This window comes from Heterocephalus glaber, unplaced genomic scaffold, assembly GCF_053883595.1.
Source record: "Heterocephalus glaber isolate CG9 unplaced genomic scaffold, H.glaber_assembly_v1.0 deba00000281, whole genome shotgun sequence".
Lineage (NCBI taxonomy): Eukaryota > Metazoa > Chordata > Mammalia > Rodentia > Bathyergidae > Heterocephalus > Heterocephalus glaber.
Genome location: NW_028258139.1, coordinates 29990279 through 30011240, shown reverse-complemented (window position 1 = coordinate 30011240; position 20962 = coordinate 29990279). Strand labels below are relative to the sequence as shown.

Here is a 20962-nt window from a genome sequence, read left to right as displayed (position 1 = left end):
CGCAGGGTGTCTGATGTCTCGCTCGGCCCCTGCCTTTGGCTGTAGCTGGGGCGCTGGGCTGGGCGAGGCTGGACTGGTGCCATCTGACCCAAGACACCCCACACCCCTTCTCCCAGGATCAAAGTGCCAACAGCAATGTCTGCAGAGGTGCTGGCCATTCACCTGCACAGGGACACGAACTGACAGGGGACCCGAGAGGGCCAAGGAAGGGCATCTGAACTGCTTTTCAACACCACATCTCAGCCAGTAAGGGAGGAGCTGGGCTCAGGCGTGGGAGGCAAATGCACCGCACGGTGCCCATTCACTGAGACTCAGCTGGGCGCCAGCGGGAGGCCAGAGAACAGGCCACCTGCTTACTCGGGAGAGCTCCCAGGTGAGACCACGCCCAGGTCAGCAGCGCTGCTGAGACAGCCTTCACGCAACACCCACCACCCTCAGGGTGCAAGGACCGGACCAGGGTCCACACCAGCACGTTCGGACGGGCCCAGCTGAGGTCTTCCTGTGTCCCAGCCATCGGCAGTGGTGAGGGCACCCTTACCTGGTTGGCAGCCTCTGGCGGCATGGGGGAGGGTGACTTGGACTGGAAGGCATCCTGGGATATGAATCCGGAGTCGTGGGAGGACACGCTGGACAGCCTCACGGGTGCCTGCTGGGCCAGGTTTGAGCTGCGGCAGCGGTAATGCGAACTGGGAGAATGCGAGTGGGAGCCGCTGGACCGCGAGTCACTGCTGTTGACGCTGTTCAGGCTGCTGTGGGGCAAGGAGCGACGGCAGCCATGGGCCGGGAAGACGGGGACGGACAGCAGGGGCAGAGAGGAGGAGCACAGCACCACGCAGTCAGCTCTTTGCCCTGGATGGGGCGCGGACCCTACACCATCTGGCACCAGATCACTCAGCCAGGAGCCAAAGGTTTTGCAGGTGGGCATGGGGAACTGAGACTCAGGTCTGGTGAGCCAATGGCACGCCACGGGCTGTGGTTCATATGGATCGAGGATGCCCAACTTCGCTGCATCATCCACCACCAAAGCCAGGGGAGCTGCGATCACAGCAGGACTGATCTCATCTGCCTGCGGAAACCACCACCCTGCAACAAGGCCCGCTACATCTTCAGCATGACCTGACCGGGTGCCCTCAGACAGACCAGATGGGTCCAGAGGACCAGCATTTCACCTTTTATCCAAAAGGAGGTGCTTTAGTTAACAGCACCCCCCTAAGCTCAGGTATTTCTCTGCTGAAGTACAGGCCTGGCGTAACACACACTTCACAAGAAGCAGGCAGCTTTCAGCCTCCAGAGGCAATCAATGCTAAGCTGTTTGCTTCCAAGATGGAGCAGTAAACAAAGTGGAACAGCGACACACACACTCTGGGTGTTCTGCCTACATTCCATCTCCAGCTGCAAGTATATTGTGACTGTGTGTGCAGAAACTCAGGTTATGAACAACAGCTGAGCTGAACAAGCCAGCCTGGCGTCAGCAGCCTGTGGTTTCTGCCCGACCCTGCAGGAGACTCTGCTTCTCACACAGCAGCTAAGCAGGCGGTTGAGCACTGCAGCCTGGCCTCCACCAGCACTTCTGGGTGCAGTGTTCAGACAGACACCAGGCAGCCTGCTGGAGGGAGCTGCTGCTGCGGGGACAAACACCATGATTTCTGCCTTCAAGTTACAAACAGCCAGAGAGGAACTGGGGACGGACTAAACCTCAGAGCAGCCCCCTGCAGCAGCTCATGTCAGCGCAGCGCGCTGTTCCACTCAACCAAGACTGTGAGGAGGGAGACACCACGCAGCTGGCTGTACCCCAGCAGTGTAACGGTGGCCATGACAAAGCAAGAAATCCATTTACTGTATGAAAACTCGACAGAAGGACGGGGGGGGGGGCAGCACTGTGGCTTCCTCTATTTGTTCCAGCAACAGTGAAATCAGCCTAAGGAGCAGACTACATTCACCCTCCTTTAGTCCTTATGGCTTCTGCTCTGCTTAAAGAGGAAAATCAAATGCAGTGTCGTAAAATGGGGAAATCCCTACAGTGTGCAACTGAAGGACAGCATGCGGTATTCACCAGTCCAAGGGCTAACGGGCTTCCTCTCCCACGCAACGTTAATCCGGGACCCACAGAGTGAGACCAAAATCCTGACTGTTCTTTCCGCTAATCTTCCCACCACCTGCCATTTAACACAGGCCACCCTCAGAGCAAAGACGATCTCTGTTCGCATTCGCACAAGGACAACAGCTTGTCCCTGAAAAGGAGAGGCCCCGCTGCCCTTACCTGCAGACGCTGGACTTTCTGGACATGCTGGTGCTGGGGGAAGAGGGCGGTGTGTGATATGACCAACTGTAGTCAGAGCCTTTCAAGTCCAAAATCACCTGAGGGGACAGAGCCAAGGGCTGAGCAAGGTGCCAAGGACAGAGCGCCCTGCCACGCCTCGCACCCACAGAGCATCACGACGCGGCCCTCGCGGGCAGTGGGGATTAAAGAAGAAAATGGCAAGTGTTTTTAACTGAGGAGCTGTACTCATGTACACCCATGTCACGGTCCTTTTCTGAGGCAAGCAAAACTATAGCTAGTGGAAGGTGCAGAGAGAAACGGAAAAGCACGAAATATCAGTAAAAAGACAACACAGTGGCCATTTAAGGTCTTTAGGAGCTCTTTGTCCCCAAGGCTGGCATGGCTGGAGTTTCACCCTGTAGTCCCACAGAGGCAGCAGTGGCTCCGGACCTGCTGAGCGCACATCGTAACCGCTTCACACGTGGTGGTCACCTGTGCCCTATGTGACCAGGGGCCACTGCAGGGTAAGGCCACCCCTGCTCCACAGTGGCCGTTTCCGAGTGAAAGCATGCTCTGCTGCACTTGAGGCAACATCACAGAATCATATGAACACAAGCTCCCAAAGGCACCCAGAGGTGCCTCTCCAAGGAGCAGGGACTGTGTAGATGACTCATCCAGCATGCGGTTCCTCACCGTCCCCAAACACGCACACCCAGTGTCCTTCCTAGGACAAGAGCCTTTCCCAAGCCCGACCCCAGTGGCAGGAGGAGGGCAGGGAGCTGAGATGGTGTGAGGCCACTCCTAGAGGGCAGCGAGCGGGGCAGGCACAGAGCCTGGCCCAGGTCCCAGGCATCTCCACAGCTGGGTGAGCCGGGTCAGCAGTCCTCAGGGTCCTGCTCCACAGACAGGCACAACAGTGAGACGGGTGCGTCTGTGCGGTGCTCGGAACAGGGGCCCTCGCACTACAGGGCACCAGGCAGCGCGACCACGGTGAGGCCGTGCCATTGGTGGGCGGCACACAGGCCTGGCTGAACTTGCACCTCTGTTCTGTGCCCAGGCGCCTGCCTGTCGCTCCTACCTGCTCGCTGGAGGAGGGCAGTTTGTGAGGGTCCATGGTCAGGCTCTTCAGGTCATCCGATATGGTCTGAAGGTGGGTGATCTCCCCGAGCATTGAGATTTCTTCTTCCTGCAGGAAAAGAATCCACACGTTATCATCACAAGGGATTCATGTCATGCTTTTAGTCCAACTGCTTGTGTTAGGGTCACTGATCACGCGTAGCCTTTTCAACCTTTCTACTGTATGTTCAACAGAGGTTCTCCTGCTTTTTACCTTCATCTTAATAAATGGCAAGCGAGGTAGGGTAGAGGAAAGGACACATTCCACTCTCCTTTCCAAAGCTTCCAATGACCCAGGGCAAAGTTCTGTTCTCAAGGAACAACTCGAACCCAGATCTTGCCAGAGGTGAGGGAAGGTGCAGTGGGGCCATCACTGTGGGCGGTCAGCTCAAAGCTCTCAATTACGGGACGCAAAGGACTTATTTAGAACAGAAGTCTGATTTGATTGGTGGAAGCTTTTCGTGTACTAAACCCATGGCCACTGCTGGGTGTTCGGCGAGGGATCACCTAGGCTTGGTGATGCCTTGTTTAAGCGTATCGCTAGGTCCCAGCCCAGTTTTGGGTTCAGTGGTCTGGGTAGGGCCTGAGAACCTCCATTTCTAACCAGCACCCAGGTGATGCTGGTGGCTGGGTTCCCTGAGGAGAATGCCTCTCCTAGGCCTTCCTAACCTGAGGGAGGCAAAGTGGAACATCTGGTGTTGCCTGTGAACACGCAGCAGACCCACAAGGCCACCAGCGCTACCACTGGGGATAATCCCTGGACCTCAGAGGCGATTCACAGCGTGACTGCTGACGCAGCACTCTCCCCAACTCAGTGTTGGACGCACAAATAAAGAAGGCAAGCCTCTTCCTTCCACACCAGCAGTGTAAGCCTTCCGGAGCCTTCCTCAACTTACAATCACTGGCCGCAGCATAGAGATGAAGGTGCAGAATCGGCCCCGTTCCTCAATCAGAGCCTTGCGGACGGCCTGCTTCTCTGTTTCCTCCAGCAGGAGGTACTTATCGTTGACATCCTGGAGAGCACTGTCCAACTGAGGCTGGATGTCACCTCTCCCTGTAAACAAAGCAGAGCCCCCATGCACTTGCTGAGATGCCAGCCTGTGAAACAAACACTCCTCCCTGGCTACTTGCTGGAGTCAAAACCACAACTTTGCAGGACTTAAAGAGGGGCAACTTACTTACACTCGCAGATTTAAGGTGGCTACTTTCCTAGGGCTCTATCTCTACTTTCCAACACCGGAACGGCACACTTATTTGGCTGGTTCATGATAAGGAGGCTCTCCTGAGGGACCTCTTCCTGAGCGCCTTCTGGCCTCACACAGCCCCCAGAGCCAGCTGCCACAAACCCGCAGGATGGCGGCCAGAGTGGGCTCCCCTCTCCAAGCACCCTGAAGAGGCTCGAGACGGTGAACTCGGCAGGCCTATGATGTTCACAGAAATGCCACAAGATGCTTTTGTTGGGTCAGCCTCAAAAGAAGACCCTCTGGGCACAAGTCTCCATCCCTGAAGACAAAGGAGGCACGCCTCCTCTCCCTGGCTCTGGGACCCCAGAAACCCTTGGTAGTTTGTTTAAACCCCCGGAAGAGGGTCCTGAGTGCTCTTCCTGTAGAATAAACCCAGCAACAAAAAGGCCTGCAGTTAGGTGTGTGTGAGCGGCTGAGAGGATCCACACCAAGCCTGGCCTATGTTCTTCACTCGTCTGGCCACGTCCACAGACCCCAGTTAAGCAGAGGCAACCACTTCCAGGGTTTCACACAGGTCTTAAGCTTTAAAACAACTCTAGATATGAATGGAAAACTGTCCTTGTAAATAAAGTTTTACTGGAACACAGCCACAGGCATTTGTTTACATACTGTCTGTACCTGCCCCGAGGCTGAGAGTACTTGGCCCTGTGCAGAACAGGTCTGCTGTACCAGAAGATAAACGTGGGCAAAAAGGCACCCTGACAAGGGAGCGGTTACCGCACATCTCATCGGTGTGTGGGGACAACAGGGTGACACACCAGAAACCCGCTCCTGAACTTCCGCACGGGGCTCCCCATAGGAGTCTTCCCTGTCAGCCAAACAGAATTCCTAAACTCCTCTGAGGCAGGATTGTGGCCCTTCCCTGAAGAGCCCAGGACGATGCCGAGTACAGCAAGTACTCAACGTCTGCTTAATGGAAGCCAGAGTGGGCGTCAGGGATACACAAGCCGACCTGTCTGCACTTCAGTGCAGGTCAAGCCCTTGAGCAGTAGAAAATCCGTCCATGGTCATGCGGGAAAGGCACAGAGCCAGAGAGCAGCCCCACAGTCCTGGCCCAGGCACTGAGCCTGTGCTCTTGGCTGTGACCTCGAAGCCAGGGACAGCCCACCACCTTACAGGAAGAGGCCGAACCCACTACCATCTAAACTTTAGGGAACCAAGTACAAAACATCAAATATAATGCACCACTGGGTCTGAAGAAAGGGTCAGAGGAAACTGTTTTGGATACAGGAATAAATCCCGTATTTTCTCCCCTAAGCTGAGAAAAAGGCTTAATTAGGAGCAAGAAGCAGCCAGGCTTGAAGAATATCTTCATAGAGAAGGCCAGATTTTCATAACGAAAGTCACTTCTTATGCAGGAAACCAGTTCTAAGCTAGCACACGACAGGAAAATTACATACAAAGATGCCCCCAAACACGCCGTGAAGATGACAAATCCCAAATGCACAACTTCACAGGTGCACGTATAACAGAGTGCAAACATGTGGTGTGTACAGCACACTGCACATACAGCACCTAAGGCCACAGAGGGTTGTACCCACACTTACATCCTGTAGCACACGTGCTGCTCGAAGTCTCACTGCATTGTCAGGGTGGCCCACTCACCCGCCTCCCGTTGTCACCATCCATCCTCCAGAGGACCCTATACCACATCTTCAACTTCTCCCTCAAGGACGGGGGGTGTCGTCCTCACATCAGCAGGCCACCTGACCCACCGGCCCGCCACCTGACCCACCGGCCACCTGACCCACCGGCCCACGAGTCCTTAGTGGACAAAACCTTTACGTTCTCTGAGATTTTTCCAAGGAGCAAGTGGTCCATCTCAGACATCTACACCCCACCGTCTTCCCCATGGCCAGGGGTTCACAGAGGGCGGGAAGGCTGGGGTACTGACTTGCTGTGAAGTGTGGGGTTCTCTCTCTACACTACAATGCGGGCTCGTGCAACTGAATTCGCATGCCCTGAATACACCTGACACAGCCGCTGGGCGCAAAGCTCCACAAGGCTACGAACCTTCCCTCTCAGCAACGGGCAAGACACTGGGCCAGCTGCAGCCCTGCTGGGGAGGCCGTGTGGCTTGGGGCTGGCAGACGCCCCTGTGAGCTCTTACCCTCGCCCACACTGCTCTAAATCGCGATGTGAAGGGCTGCAAACCCAGGCAGAATGCTCACAGCTCAGGTGGAGAACTAGAGAGGAGCTGCGGGTGACAGCAGATTAAAGTGCACAATGTCTGACCAAGCCTGCTTGGACACACTTGATTATTGTTGGGGTATAGATCTAGACATCCCCCCAAACCCTCCTGTGTTCAGAGGTGGGGCTTCTGGACCGTGGGGTGCTGTAACCATCCTGAATTAACCCACAGATAGTAAGTACACAGCTACAGGAGCTGCTGGGAGGTGGAGCTGCTGGAAGGGGCAGGCGGGCCCCTCGCTCCTGTCCGCTTCCCCGCCACAGGATGTGAGCAGCTCCCTCCACAGGCCTTCCACAGGCTACATGCCCTGAGCGGAGCCAGCTGACCACGGACCAAGCTTGACCCAAGATAACCACCCCACCCCTTAACTGCAGCTGTCAGGGACATCTGCCTCAGTGGTGAGTAAGTGACTACTCGTATTTTCAAAAATAATAAACTGCAAACATAAGAAAGTGGGAAAATGTGTTATCTTTACTTCCTCTCACACGTTAGAAGACACATGTCTACCTGTAATTAATAACAAACAGACTTTTAGGGTCCTGCGATTTAGCTCAGCGGTGCCACCACCGGCCTCACATGCACAAGGTCCCCATTTCAACAAGCCCCCGCCCCGCCCCGTACCAAAACAACAAAAAACCAGACTTTTAAATTATATCTAAATAGGAAAACAAAGCGAATGTTATCTAATTTGATAAGTATAAATTTAAATTGTCCTGTGATTATAGCGAAGTTATTTTAAATAAGCATTATATAATTAAAGGACTCAAACTGTAGGATTCTAAAATAAATACAATCTATAAGGATTGCTCTATGGTTACAGTGAGACTATTTCCATTTAGAATATTTCATAACCTAAAAACACAATGACTATGTCTTAAATTCACTAACACAACGTGTAATTATATTTATAAAAAACAACTGTGGGAGAAATTCTCATGTCCTGGTTGGAGGCACCGACCGCAGGGCACGGTGTTCTCTGCCCGCAGCCGCCGATTCCGAGTGGCACTGGGACTGACTCAGCATTGCAGACTGGACAGGGGCCCGGGCACCACGATCCCGGATGGGCAAGTCTCTCACAGGACAGCAGCCTGGCCCACTTCCCCACCTACCTAACCCAAGGCAGACACTACCCCAACAGCCGTAGCGCCGTCTCCCTTAGGAGCAAGGACAAAATGTCAGCCAGCACACACTCACATCTTCTGGATCCATCTGCGGCTCGATGTACAGATCTGGAAAAGCGGGCACACAAGCGCACGCACTGCCCCGGGGAGTCACCGCCCTGGCTGCTCTACTCCCCAGACCTGGCTGCGTCCCCTCTGCGTCCTGCGCCTCGGTGCCCTCCCAGCCTCTCACCTGGACAGCTGCACAGCTCCTTGGCGCTGCCGTCCCTGCACTCAACCCGCCGCCTCATGGCAGTGCCCCGGCCGCCTGTCTCCCATCTCCACAGCCTGGGCGGCTCCTCAGGCGCCCCCACCCTGCTGGTGGTGCTCTCCCCCGTGGAGCATCCCTGACTTTGTCCTGCTCAGTTCCTTTCCTCTGCATTTCCCTAGTTATTTGTTCAGGATCACTTTCCCCTACTGACCAAAAAGTCCACGAGGGCAGAGACCACACAGGTTTCGCTCAGCATGGTATCTTCTCCCTGGGCGACTTCCTCAGGGCAGCAGGCCCTCAAATACTTGCCAGTGAATGGGGCTCTGGCCTAAGAACCTGACCCGTTTGCTTACAGGCTCACCCACCATGCCCTTACGTGGCCAATGCTTCAGAACCAACCAATTCCAGAACTGCCAACCAGCCAGAAGGGAGAGCTCAAATGCCTCAAAGAGGCTTTGCTGGCAAAACTTCTGAGCAAAGAACTGCAGTTAGCATCGAAGTCATTCTCAGTCTTGAGAATTTTTCCCACCTGTCTCCAGGTGTTGACTACATCCACGAGAGGGAATTCTGACGAACACTGGGCAGGAGCCCTCACCCTGCTGTGAAAAGTCCTGTGATTCCCCTCTGGCAGAAGATGCTCCCTGGACCCTTCACCCTTCAGGAGGAGGAAGGTTTTCTAACCCAGCAGGGAGGATTTACAAAGCTTTCTGGAGTGAAGATCCTCTATAATTCCCCAATGCTACACTTCATTTTCCTTAAGCTTGACATAAATATCCGAGGCCGGAACTAATAACCCTTCTTGCCTGGGAAACCGTGAGTGAAGGTATAAAGTGGTTTGCACAGAGCTACAACCACAGCACTGAGCTCGTTACTAGTTAGTAACGGGCAAGGCCGGCATCAGCGTCTGGGCTTTGCTGTCAGAAGCCCATGTTCTCTGTGCTTCCTGAGGACACCAAACACCAGTGCGGGATGCCAGCAGCCTGACACCCCAGTCCAACAGCCAGACTGGCACGACAAGTGTCACTTGGAGGTGCCCAGCTTCACCTCCACCCTCTGCAGCCCACACAACGAGCTGACTACCAGGGACCCTGGCAGCAAAGGGCTTCCGGACTCAGAAGAGCCACCCAGGACATTGTGGGCCAAAAGTATCACAGCAGTTAGCAGAACATCCAAAGTCACTTCTTCCTTTGAGACAGACGGAGGAGGAAGCCATCGGGATGCTGCAAAGGGACTTCCATCTGCTCCCGATACGCTTTGCATTTTTACACCTTCTGAGTCAGAATGTGTTACAACCAATGGGGTCTCATGGCTTCACTGGCAGTTATTTTTTCCCCTTTTAGTGCTCCAGAAGGTACAGTGATCTAACAATTAACTGATGGAACCCTAGAGTCAATGAAATATGGAATATGAATACTGAAACACAGGATATAAATACTGGACTGGACATGCAAGGTAACACTGGAGATTAGAACGTGGGGTGAAAATTCCCTTTTCTCATCAAAAGGTGGCTGCCCTTATCATTCCTGTATATCACCTTTACTCTTTTTTTTTTTGGTGCTGGGGATCAAACTCGGGACCTTGCGCTTTCGAGGGAGGCGGTGGAACCACTGAGCTAAATCCCCAGTCCATCTCACCTTCTATTCTTTGTGCCTTATAAAAGATTTTGATTTCCCCAAACAACAAATGACTAGAAATCAAGATAGATTTGATCCAAAAAGACTGGTTTTAGCCTTAAAATTTTTCAAACTCGCTGTTACTCTTTCAACCTGATGTGCCTCAGTTTCCCTTTCCATGGCTGATGCAAGAACACAGGAATTAATCCACACACAGCGTTCAGAACCACAGGGCACAGGGGAGCCGTCGGCGAGGGTCAGGCGCTGTCCACTGGTCATCTTCACACCGTACACAGCAGGGCAGAGCAGGCAGGCAGGGTTTGAAAAGTGAGCTTTCCGCTGAGATTCTCTTTGATGTAACTGAATGCAGAAGCCCCCAGATTCTTTTGCACAGTGGGAGCCTCATCATGAGGGTTCTTTACTGGTCTTGGTGCGGTGTGCTGTGCTTCCTGTGCCTAAGTCCATGTGTTGGGAACCTGGGCCCTAAACTCCTATGCTAGCAGTTCTGGAGGCGAGGCCTGGGGAGGTGATGAGGGGCAGACAGGTCCCCAGGCTGGGCCTCCCCGAAGGCATCACTGTCTTGGATGACTGGGACAGACCTGAGCTAGTGCTCACTCCGTCTCAGCGCATGATGTCCTCAGTCCTGACACGGTGCTGAGGCCCTTACCAGCCGCCAGGGGCCAGAGTCAGATCAGCCTCTTCTTTGTGTACTACCTCTCTTTAGGTAATTAGTTACAGCAACAGGAAACAGACAAGGACACGAGGCACTCTGCTGCTCACTGAAGCAAACAGGAAGACAGCGGAGAGCGTGACCGACAATGTCCCAGAGAGCTGCAACTCAGCACCCAGGGTGTCTCCAGCAGGGAGGTCGCGCGTCCCCAAAAGCTCCTGCTGCCAGCCACCTGACCCAGATGCCGACCACCTCGAGAAGCTGCCGCTGGTGACCAAGTCCCCAGCCAGGCACAGAGTCCACCCCAGTGCTCGCGGTCACGGGGAATTTCCCAGCGGTGAGGAGGTCTTCAGGGTCCCCATCGGAGCCCTGAGAGCCATCTTTCACCTGGTCCCTGCTCACCTCTCCACTCGCTTCCACCTGGTCCACACAGAGGGAAGACGAAGGCCTGAGGGAGGGTTCCTGCTCCTGCAGACCCACCCACCCTGCCGATTCTCAACTCAACTCCCAGAGCCTGCTGGGGCCCTGCTCCTCCTGGGACCCTCAGCCTGTCCTTGGGAACCCAGCCTCCCCTCTCGCTCCCATGAGCAGACCTCTGAGGTTCCGGGCAAAGACACTAAAACACCGTGGAATGATACATGCAGGACCACAACTTGGTCTCTGCTGGTCCTAGCAGGAAATTTCAAAAGTCCCCGGACTTTCCAGAATGGCAGAGGTCCCTCTGTTATGCCAATGAGGTGTCTTTGTCATGCTTACCAGGAGCCTGGGGAGAGGGGTGCTGGCTGCCAGAAAAACCGACTGGACCTGTGCCTGGGAAGCCTGGAACTTTGGCCCCAACCCCTGACCTCCACGGACATCTCCAGGGGGGCTGGAGATACAGCTGGGTTGCCAGTGGCTACTTAACACGGCCTCCATCTCGGGGCACTTCCCAGCTGGTAAACTAGCAAGGTGCCAGGAATGTGGGGTACCTGGGAAGGCCTGGGAGCTCGGTGCCCACCCCATCCCACCCCCCGCTGTGTGTCTCTCCACCTGGGCCGCTCACTTTATTCTCCCTAACAAAGTGATCCTCATAATTACAGTGTTGTGTGTGTTCGGTGAGCTGCTGCAGGGCGTTATTAAGCTTACAGGCAACCTCAAATTTATGGGTGACTGGGCAGAAGTGTGGGGGTCCTGGGGACCCCACTTGTGGGCAGCACTGAAGTTAGGGCAGTCCCGCGGGTCTGAGCTAACTCTGGAGAGCTGGCTGGTGTCTGGACACCCAGCTGGCGTCTGAGAGCTGGCCACCACCAGGTGAGGCCTTTGCTCTGATTAAATGCCCTTGCCACTGGAGTACAACCTGAGGGCGGAGTACAACCTGGGGGCAGGGTCCACCTGTGCCCCCAGAGCAGCTAAGGCAGCACCACACAGAGAGCAGCCTCACATCTACTTCTGATGAGTGAGCAAAGGACTGAATGTACGCTCACTCACTCCCAGACTTAACTGCCTCAAAGGGGAACACGTATGGATGAGAGGATGGCGCAGATGTGAATCAATGAGCTCTGAAAACTGAATGCCTGTGGGCTGCAACTTAAGAGAGGCCACGACTGCTACCTGCCTGCCACTTATTCATGCTCTGCAACGGCGTTCTTGGGGGAGATTAAAAACCACATTATGCAAGCAATCAGTACTTTAAGCAGGTGCTCCTTAGCGCTCTGCCACTTTGTATTTGGTCAAAACTTCTGGTGAGTAAAGCACCTGGCTCCCGTCGTGGTCCCACTGCCAACCTCTTCCTGGCTCTGCATGTAGCAGAGGAACCACAGCCTCACTATGCACAGGGCTTTCTGGACACTGAAGGCCCCGGTGGGCAAGGCGCCACCAGTCGGTCCTCACTGCTCCAGGACCCAAGGGGTCTGGCCTGCCTTTTCTAGGGCCCTCCTGTGTGGGATAAAGCTACTGCACCTCCTGCTCCAAGGACTGCCTGCTTTCATCTGAAATGCAACTGCCTTGTGCAGCAGAAGCTGAGTTCAATGCAAACACCTCTACTGATTCCTGTCATATTAGGTCTGAAAGGGAAAGTCTTACTGATAAGGGATGATATAAGGACCTCTAAATGATATCAGGGAAACATCATAACTCTCAACCTGTTAGGTCTTTGATACATTTGTGTTTTCTAACATCGAAGAATGAATTTTAGGAACAACAGGTTGAGAGTAGGAAATATTGGGCCGAGGATTTAGCTCGGTGGTGATGCTGCCCGCCTCGCAAGCGCAATATCCTGAGTTCGATCCCTGGTACCAGGAAAAAAAAAAAAAAAAAGAGTAGGAAATATTTGAGAAAAACAGCTTCCAAGAGAGACAGAAGAGGACCTAGAAAGTGGGTTGCCGTGGACACCACTTTCAGGGGGGCTTTCTAGAGCAAAATCATGAGGTGGGTACAAGGTGGAACAAAACTATGGTCAACTAATAAGATTACAAGTGCAGTCGCTTAGCTAATATTGACCCAATTAGGAAGCAGACACCTCTCCTGGAAGGGATGGGTCAAGGCTTTAGTCCCACCCAGGTGACCGATGCCTATTTAGAGCAGCAATCATTCTTTTCCATCACGGAAAGGAAAAAAATGAGAAAAGGAGGAAAAAATGGAAACAAAGCTTTTGTAAATAAGGAGGGGAAGAGGGATTGAAAGGAAGGTAGGGGAATGGGAAAAAAAGCAGCAGCAAGATATAGCATGTGCAGGTACAAATTCCCTACGATGAATGTGATCATTATGCACACCTAAAATGTACCAATAAACTTGATTAATTAAAAAAGAATACCAATCATTGCTGTTTATCCCTGGGGAAGGAAGTGCAGTCCTTTTGGCTTTGTCTTGAGGTTTGGCCTTTAGCGAATGCGCCTCCAACCGCTACGCCTTCTCATCTTGTGCACTGGCTTCCTTGAGGACCCAGCCCTGTCAGACCTGTCTTCCGCCTGTAATATTTCTGACTAACTTAGCTGTCTAAAAGGCTACCAGCCCTGCTCCCACAGGTGGGGCCTGACTGCCCCTTCCTTCTGCACCTCCTACTCTGCTGTCCTGTAGGCACCTGGGAGGTCTGGCTGGAGCCTGAACCCTGGCTGCCCCTACTCCTTGGAGGAAGGCCCTTGAACCAGCCCTCTCAAAAACTCAAGGAAGGGTGGTTACAGGGGGCTCAGCCCGTTTCTTTTACCATCTGACTGCAGCAGGTTTCAGGCTCACGGGGAGTGTTTTATAAACCCAGGAGAAACACTGGTGTAGCATGTGGACATGCTGGGTGGGGCTGGGAGGACATTAAGCCGCAGCTGGCAGGGGAGGGGAGTTAGCCTGGCACAGGCTCTCAGGAAGGGAAGGATGAGGTGCAGGAAAGGGCAGACTACTCTAGGGTCTGATCCGAAATGAGGCCGGGCAACAGAACAACCCCAGAGGCTGGTCCGGCTGGCAGTGCTGCCCAGGAGGCCAGAGCTCAGAGTCACACCGGGTCTTCTATGTGCCTGCCTTGGGCATCACACATGCTGCCACTCTGATGGCAGAGCCCTCTGCAACATGCTTCCCCTTCGCCAGTTTCCGTGGCTCCTGACCACATGGTGCTGCCACCTCCGTTCATCCTGTCTCCTCTGCCTTGAATGCCCTCTTCCTGGGCTTCCTCTGCTGGCCCCTTCCCATGCTGCTTGCGAACACTGTGCCATCCTGCCCTTGGCTAGCGCCCTCCTCAGCCCCACGGCTTGCATCTTCACTTCACCGAGCACACCTGGTTAAACTAGCTGGCTTGAGGCAGCCCACCTTCCTCGAGGGGGCAGTGCACCCTAAACAGGCCCAGCACATTTTTACTGAAGTAGAGGTCCCCAGCTTGGGTTTGAGGTGAGTAGTTGCAATTAGCCCAAAGGAGTTTCATGCATTTTCTCTTCTACGTAAGCCCACACTTCTGTTTTCTGCTTTGCTTCGGTGGAGCTAGGGATCGAACTCAGGGCCTGGTGCATGGAGGGCAAGTGCTATCCCGATGGACCACCTCACACCCCAGGCCCCCAGAACTTTTACCTATTATGGAACGGCAAAAATACAGATTTCAAGGTTCAAAACTAATCTAAAAATTATTTTACAAACTTAGGGAGATTTCAGCCCACATGGCTTTCCTTTTGGCCCTACGCCCAGTCACTGCTATCAACACACCTAGCGCTGTGGCTTTGCCCTCTGACCCTGACCAGCAAAAGCGGCTGCAGAGCCGTCTCTGCGACTAAGGGGAGCAGGAGCTTCATGTTATGACACCGACAAGGCCACATGGTCTCTTCATGTGTCCCAAACTGGCCTCCCATCATTTCTAGCAAGCAAAATGACCCGTTTATCCCACAGACTGACTCACCAGATTCTCTCGGTAGAAGGCCTCGTAAAACTTAAGAGCCAAGAGACTGTCCCCAGCCAGCCCCTTATAATACGATTCTGTCTATGAAATGTCCAAGAGGGGCTAATCCAGGTACAAGGAACAGGTGAGCAGTTATCGGGCTCAGGGGCTGCAAGGAGGGAGACAGCGGAACAGGCATGGGGTGCCTTTCTGCAGTGACAAGAATGTCCTGGAATAAATTGGTGGTGGCAGGACAGCATTGTGAATGTATAAAAAGTCACTGAAACATACAATTTTAAGCAGCTAAAATAATACATTCTATGTTATGTGAATTTTACCGCAATGAGCAAAAATGTGACTGTCTTACCTTCCTTCCAAAGGTTTACTAGAAAACTGTTCAGAGTTTCATAATCACAGTACTGAGAATTGAATGGGATCGGCACATTGGAAAGTGACCACCCTGCTTCACACATGGACAAAGAGGAACAAATGAGGGTGCCAGGACCACGGCACCCGCCCCACCAAGCAGAGGGGACCGGGGGCTGGTGTGGTGCGGATGACAGAAACCAAGCTGACACCTGGCAGAGCTGCCAGTCAGAGGCCGCGACAGTGAGGCCACCAGGCAGGGCCACACGAGCACTTCACAGACCCTCCCTGGGTAGCGGGGACAGCAACAAGGCTCCAAAGCGACTCATGGTTTAGTAGCAAGATCTCTCAGAGTGAGGCTCCACTCAATCAAAAGAATCATTTCAGGGATTGAATTTGAAGATCTGATCCCTTTGAAATAAAATATTCCCACAAACTCTGCTGAAATAAGAAATACTTGTGATTTTTAAAAATGAATTATCGTTTGGAAAGAACTATATGGTCTTTGGCAGACAAAAGTAGGTATTTTGCAATCTTAATACAACCAAATCTGATTTGGGAATTATTCTGAGGAGTTACATAGTGTAGCTCTTTGTGTTTTGTTTGTGGAATATACACACACACATACATGTACACACAGGTGTGTACATGTATTATGTAGAAACATACTGAGTTCCAACAGAACGGATGATTTAAATCACTCGGTATTTCTTTTTTCCATGAGTCAATTACTCAATTATGCAGACGTAAAGGCCCACAAGAACCTGATGCTACCACTCTCAACAGCCAAACATCCAAGAAAGGAAATGATTAAAACACACACAGCACACACAATTTTACTAAAGTCATGGGAAAGTAAGTGGCACAACTGGATGTTCTGAGCTGGCAGGAGAACTCAGGCAGCCAGACAGGTCTGAACCACCACGGAAAGCCCACAGCAAGGACCACGCCGTGCCCAGCCACCAGAGTCGGAGTGCACTTACCCAGGGCGTCCACTGGCGGGCACACAGGAGAAAGTGCAGGACACACAATCGACACAAAAAGGAAAACAACAGAGTCAAAACAGGATTCGAGCAGCAGCCTCCTTACCTCTCACTTACATGGCTCGCTGCCACATTTTACATCTGGGTGGGCAATCCCATGTGCACCGAGAACTGCTGTCCACAATTCCTGGCTGCCTAATGCTCTTTCCTTCTCACCTGGACAAACGTCTTCTCAGTCACATTACCCAAATGGAGTCAGGATTTTGTAATATATACCGAGAAGAGGCCAATTCAGATTCCTTAGCAAGAAAATCTTTTAAGTGTAATTTATCATAAACTAAAAAACATCGGGGAAATCCAATGAACCAAACTTTAAAGTAAAATAAAAATTACAGGATATTATAGAAACTAAAGTTATAATATAATGACAAATACTATGCTGGTATGAAACTATGAGTCTATTATATCTGTGATGTTGGCTTTGCAGACTCTAGTGAAAAATGCTGCATTCTTTAAGTGGTTCACATGATTACTCCAGTTCTTCCTTTCAAGAAAGTCTCTGATAAACTTTTAGTGGTTGCAGATCCAATCAGAAGGCTCTACCATAATTAATGTTTTATGTATTTATTTTTGCAGTGCTGAGGATCAAACCTAGTCCCTTAAACATATAAGGCAAGCACTCTGTCCCTGAGCCGCACCCTCAACCCAATTTTTACTTATTTTTTTGGTACCGGGGCTCAAACTCGGGTCCTTGCATTTGCGAGGCAAGTGGCAGAACCACTGAGCTAAATCCCTGGCCTCAACCCAATTCTTAAAATTAAGTTAATAATATGGGAATTGGGGGTGTAGCTCAGAGGTACAGCATCTGACTACCATGTGTAAGTACCTGGGTTAGGGCCCAGTTCGATCCCAGGGACTCAATCCCCAGTACTGCAAAACTTAATAATAATAATAAGCGAGTTAAGTTAAATGAGAAGGCTACTGGCTTCACAGAGTAAGATGGACACCACGAAGGCAAATTAATCTGTCTGTAACTTCCCGTCCTCCCTTATTTCTCCAGGACCCCAAAAGCAGTAAACTGGCATCATCCAGCAGAAGATAGTGGCTCAGCTCCACACTGCTTCCCCAGCTTCCTGCTGTGTTGTCCCTCACCTGTTGACAAGACTGGCTCTACCCTGTACTCTTGACCCTGCACAGGAGACCAGAACTCCCCTGGGCTTGGGGACCAATCGCTGCCTGTGTGCACTTCTAGGAGCTGTCACACAAGCCTGCCATTTGGCCACAGCTGGAGCACATTTCAAGTTGCTTTAAAACAATTTTGGGTTAAAACCTACCAATCCGTTAAGTTTTTTTGACACAAATATTTAAGTACCTTTAGATTACAAATTACCTCTCTCTATAATAAAAAAGATAAAGGTGATAAAAGGTGGTATTTGCAAGTTAGAAGGTGAACGATCATATCCCACACAATGTCTGCCCACATCAAGGTGCTAAAACCATGCCTACATGCACAAAGAACATCAAATTTTCAAAAGGAAGAGTCAAAGAATTTCTAGATCAAAGTTCAGAGATCTCAAAAAAGGCATGGCAGAAAACTGCTTGACAGTGTCCTAAAAACAAAGTGATTATCTGGCTGTATAAATCAGATTCTGTTCTCTCAGGACACACACAAAACTATACCCGATGCCTTCCATCCTGACACATGAGCATTTTATGAGTCAAGTGTCCGGGAATCTCCACTTGATGAGGGTGAAACAGATACCACAAGAGATTTTCTAGCAGAGAGGAAAACTTCAGCTAACCACAGCTCAAACAACCAAAAGCCTTCAGATTTCTTCTGTCCCCTGAATCTGGGCTGATCTCAGGTCAACCCGAAAGGAGAGCACCCCATACGAGATGCCGCCTAGAATGGCACCTCAGCTGCCTTTCGGAAGCACATGCTCACCCCCAAACTACAAATGTATGGGCTGAACAGCTGGCCCAAAGATGCAATTAAATAATCTAGAAAAAAGTTTATAAAGAAATAAAAATCATCTGCAGGTCATCCTGGAAGTACCTAGAAAATCATCCGGAATTCTTCACACCATTGGTCTAATGACACCATAGACCTGAGCACACCTTCTGCAAAGGACTGGGGGACTGAGACACCAGCCAGGTGGCGGTGCTCAGATTCCTATGCAGAGAGTGACTTTGGAAAGCCCAGCTCCCAGCCTCCGTCCTCTCAGCCTCAGGCTCAAAAAACCTCACAACTCAATGCAATTACTCTCAAGACCCGGGCAGCCAGACACTTCACGTTACCGGCACCCGAATCTCGTGAGTCCCAGATCCTCCGCCCACCCTGAAGGTCAGCTTGTTTCTCTCTAGGCAGCCTGAGCAGTGCTGGCCAGGTCTGGTTGCCAGAAACTTCTTTTTATGCTACACTGCCAGCGACCCAGAGGTCCAGATTCTGCTACCTGGATAACACTGGTGAGTTTCAAGTGGCAGGCGAGGACCCTTTCAACCTCCATGCAGAACTTAGATAAAAGGATTATCACTACAGCCAGAATTTAAGGCCTGGAAAAGAGAACTCAGGGATATCTAAGCAAAAGAGTGACTTTTCTTACTCCCTCCTCTTCACCAAGCCCTTTTCTAAGCCTAAGAATCATCCCCGTCCATCTCTCTGGGCCCAATAATCCCTCCAAGCTGCCAGTGAGGTGTTTACTTGTAAACATTTAGCATTACTCACTAAAATGTCACTGGCCACAGCCCTATTACTTGTTGAACACCAGGTGTCCTCATTAGATAGACTATAAATTCGAGACCCATTGGGCCAGAAAACACATCCCCAAGAAATGCCCAGAGCCAATCCAGGCAAAAAATCTTGATTGTGGGTAAAAAATCCTGCTGTTTTTATCTTGAAATGGGCTTATCATTTTTGCGAAAATTGAGAGGATAGGATTTTTTTTTTTCATCCTGGGATTGAACCCAGGGCCTTCGCACTGAGCTATATCCCCAGGCCGCTCCCTCCCCCTTTTTTTATTTTGAGACAGAGTCTCAAAAATAAGTTGTCCAGTTGGGCTCGAATTTAATGATCCCTGTCTCAGCCTCCCAGAGTGCTGGAATTACAGGCATGCACCACCTGGCCCAGGCTGGAACTTTAAATGTCAATGCTTAAAAACTGTCCAGTCATCATCTCTTCTCATGAACACCCTCCCCAGCCCTTCTTCCTAAATGTATTTTCTACTAATTCCAAAGGAAAATAGTTTTGGAAAGAGGAAGATGGGTCCGAGAGCTCTCTCCCTAAAAAGGCTGCTGTCTGAGATTAACCCTGACACGGCCCACCGACAGCCTGGTGGAAGAACCCCGTCCCACTGGCGGGGATACAGCAGATTCAGAAACCTGGGCTCAAGAACAAAGCCTAGAAGGAGCGTTACCATCTCCACCTTGAGAGAAGGTCCTCACCTTTCAGCCTTTAGTAAAATGTCGTAAATGCCTGCAAAGTGGACCTAGCCAGACTTCTCTCTTCAAATTCCCGTCCATTCTGAAGGAGCAAATTCCTGTCCATTCTGAAGGCCATGAGTGTGACCATTCACTGGCATGTGAGTGACTGGAGGCAAGAACACACTGTACCCTCCTCAGTTTCCTTCCGTGGTGCACTGTCAAGCTCTGCCCTCATGAAGACCAAGAAAAACTCCCCCAGATAGCAGTGCTTCCCAGCGCCCCCTGCAGCCCCCTCCGACATTCTCACATGACTTACGGGAGGGTTTTGTGAAACATGAAGGAGAAAAGGACATCACTGCTGTAGTAATTATTACAGAACATTTGCATAAGGCCTTTTTGGTATTATCCCAAGGCTTCCAAGGAATTTCTAGTTTTCATTACAAAGCACAGCAGGCGTGGGAACTGTCTACTTTAGAAAGACAAAGGCAGGGAAGGGGGAAGCCAAGCACTACTTGGCAAAGACTACCAATTGATACAAGATTCTGCATTCTGAGAACTCTAACACTGGCAGACTATCTGCTTCTGTCAGTTCTCCAGGGCCATCAAATAAAAGGAAGAGTACGAATGGAACATCTTCGCTTTAAAGACAAAACCAACAAGTGTTCAGTTTTTCTAAATGCATCAGTATGGGGGCAGATTTTTCAGTTACCTTTTTTTGCTTTCTTCTGCAGTTTCAGCGTATCTGAAGACTTCTTTTTTATCTCTTGGCGAGCTTTTTTATATTCTAAGAGAAAGCAGAATATTGAATGTTTTTACCGCTTTGCTCAACAAAAAAACACTTTAGAAATAGCCACTACCTTTGTCAGAGAAAGCACAAACTCTGACAGGCAGATGCTCTACGATAAAAATCTCACAGTGACATTTACAACAAAGGAGCTATGTACACGAAAAGCAACAAAATGCACCTTGGTCTTTCCCTATCATGCCAGCCTTGAGGAAAGATGTCATCTGGGAATATTCTGATAAAAACAAAAAGAACTCACAATTTCTTGGCTCAAGTACCAGGAAAGATTCTCAGAATGACCTACTTCCCCAGGGCACAGAGGGTACTGTACAGTGCATTGGTTGGAGGCGCTTAGTGACCCGCCCACCTCTGTGCTCCGCCCTCTCCTAGTTCTGGCTCCTGTTGCTGGCGAGGCTGGTATGGACTGGACTAGACTGGACCGAAGTCGATGTTGGCAGCGCTCTACTCCCTTCTGATGTTTCTACGTTGTCCCTGCCTGTCCATTCGGCTTGCTCTCTGGCAAGGACACCTCCCCACTGGCCCAGGTTCAGTGTGATGCGACTGTGCCCACCCACGAGGACCCCCACACCGCCTCAGTTCATTTCCCCAGCCAGGCT

General features: G+C 51.4%; 1 protein-coding gene across 22 annotated transcripts in view; it reads right to left on the bottom strand.

The window, feature by feature from the left end:
* Mtss1 (MTSS I-BAR domain containing 1) overlaps positions 1-20962 on the bottom strand; it is a 147429-nt gene that overhangs the window by 8767 nt on the left and 117700 nt on the right. For 9 of the 22 annotated variants that reach the window (XM_004837973.3, XM_087187965.1, XM_087188019.1 and 6 more), the window contains 6 exons: positions 20271-20345; positions 16142-16153; positions 4273-4430; positions 3339-3446; positions 2261-2358; positions 539-749 (listed from right to left, as the gene is read on the bottom strand). In XM_004837973.3, the coding sequence (XP_004838030.1) occupies positions 539-749; positions 2261-2358; positions 3339-3446; positions 4273-4430; positions 16142-16153; positions 20271-20345 (662 nt within the window). The remainder of the gene's footprint in view (positions 1-538; positions 750-2260; positions 2359-3338; positions 3447-4272; positions 4431-16141; positions 16154-20270; positions 20346-20962) is intronic. The other 13 variants (XM_004837974.3, XM_087187968.1, XM_004837982.3 and 10 more) reach the window with 3 other exon arrangements.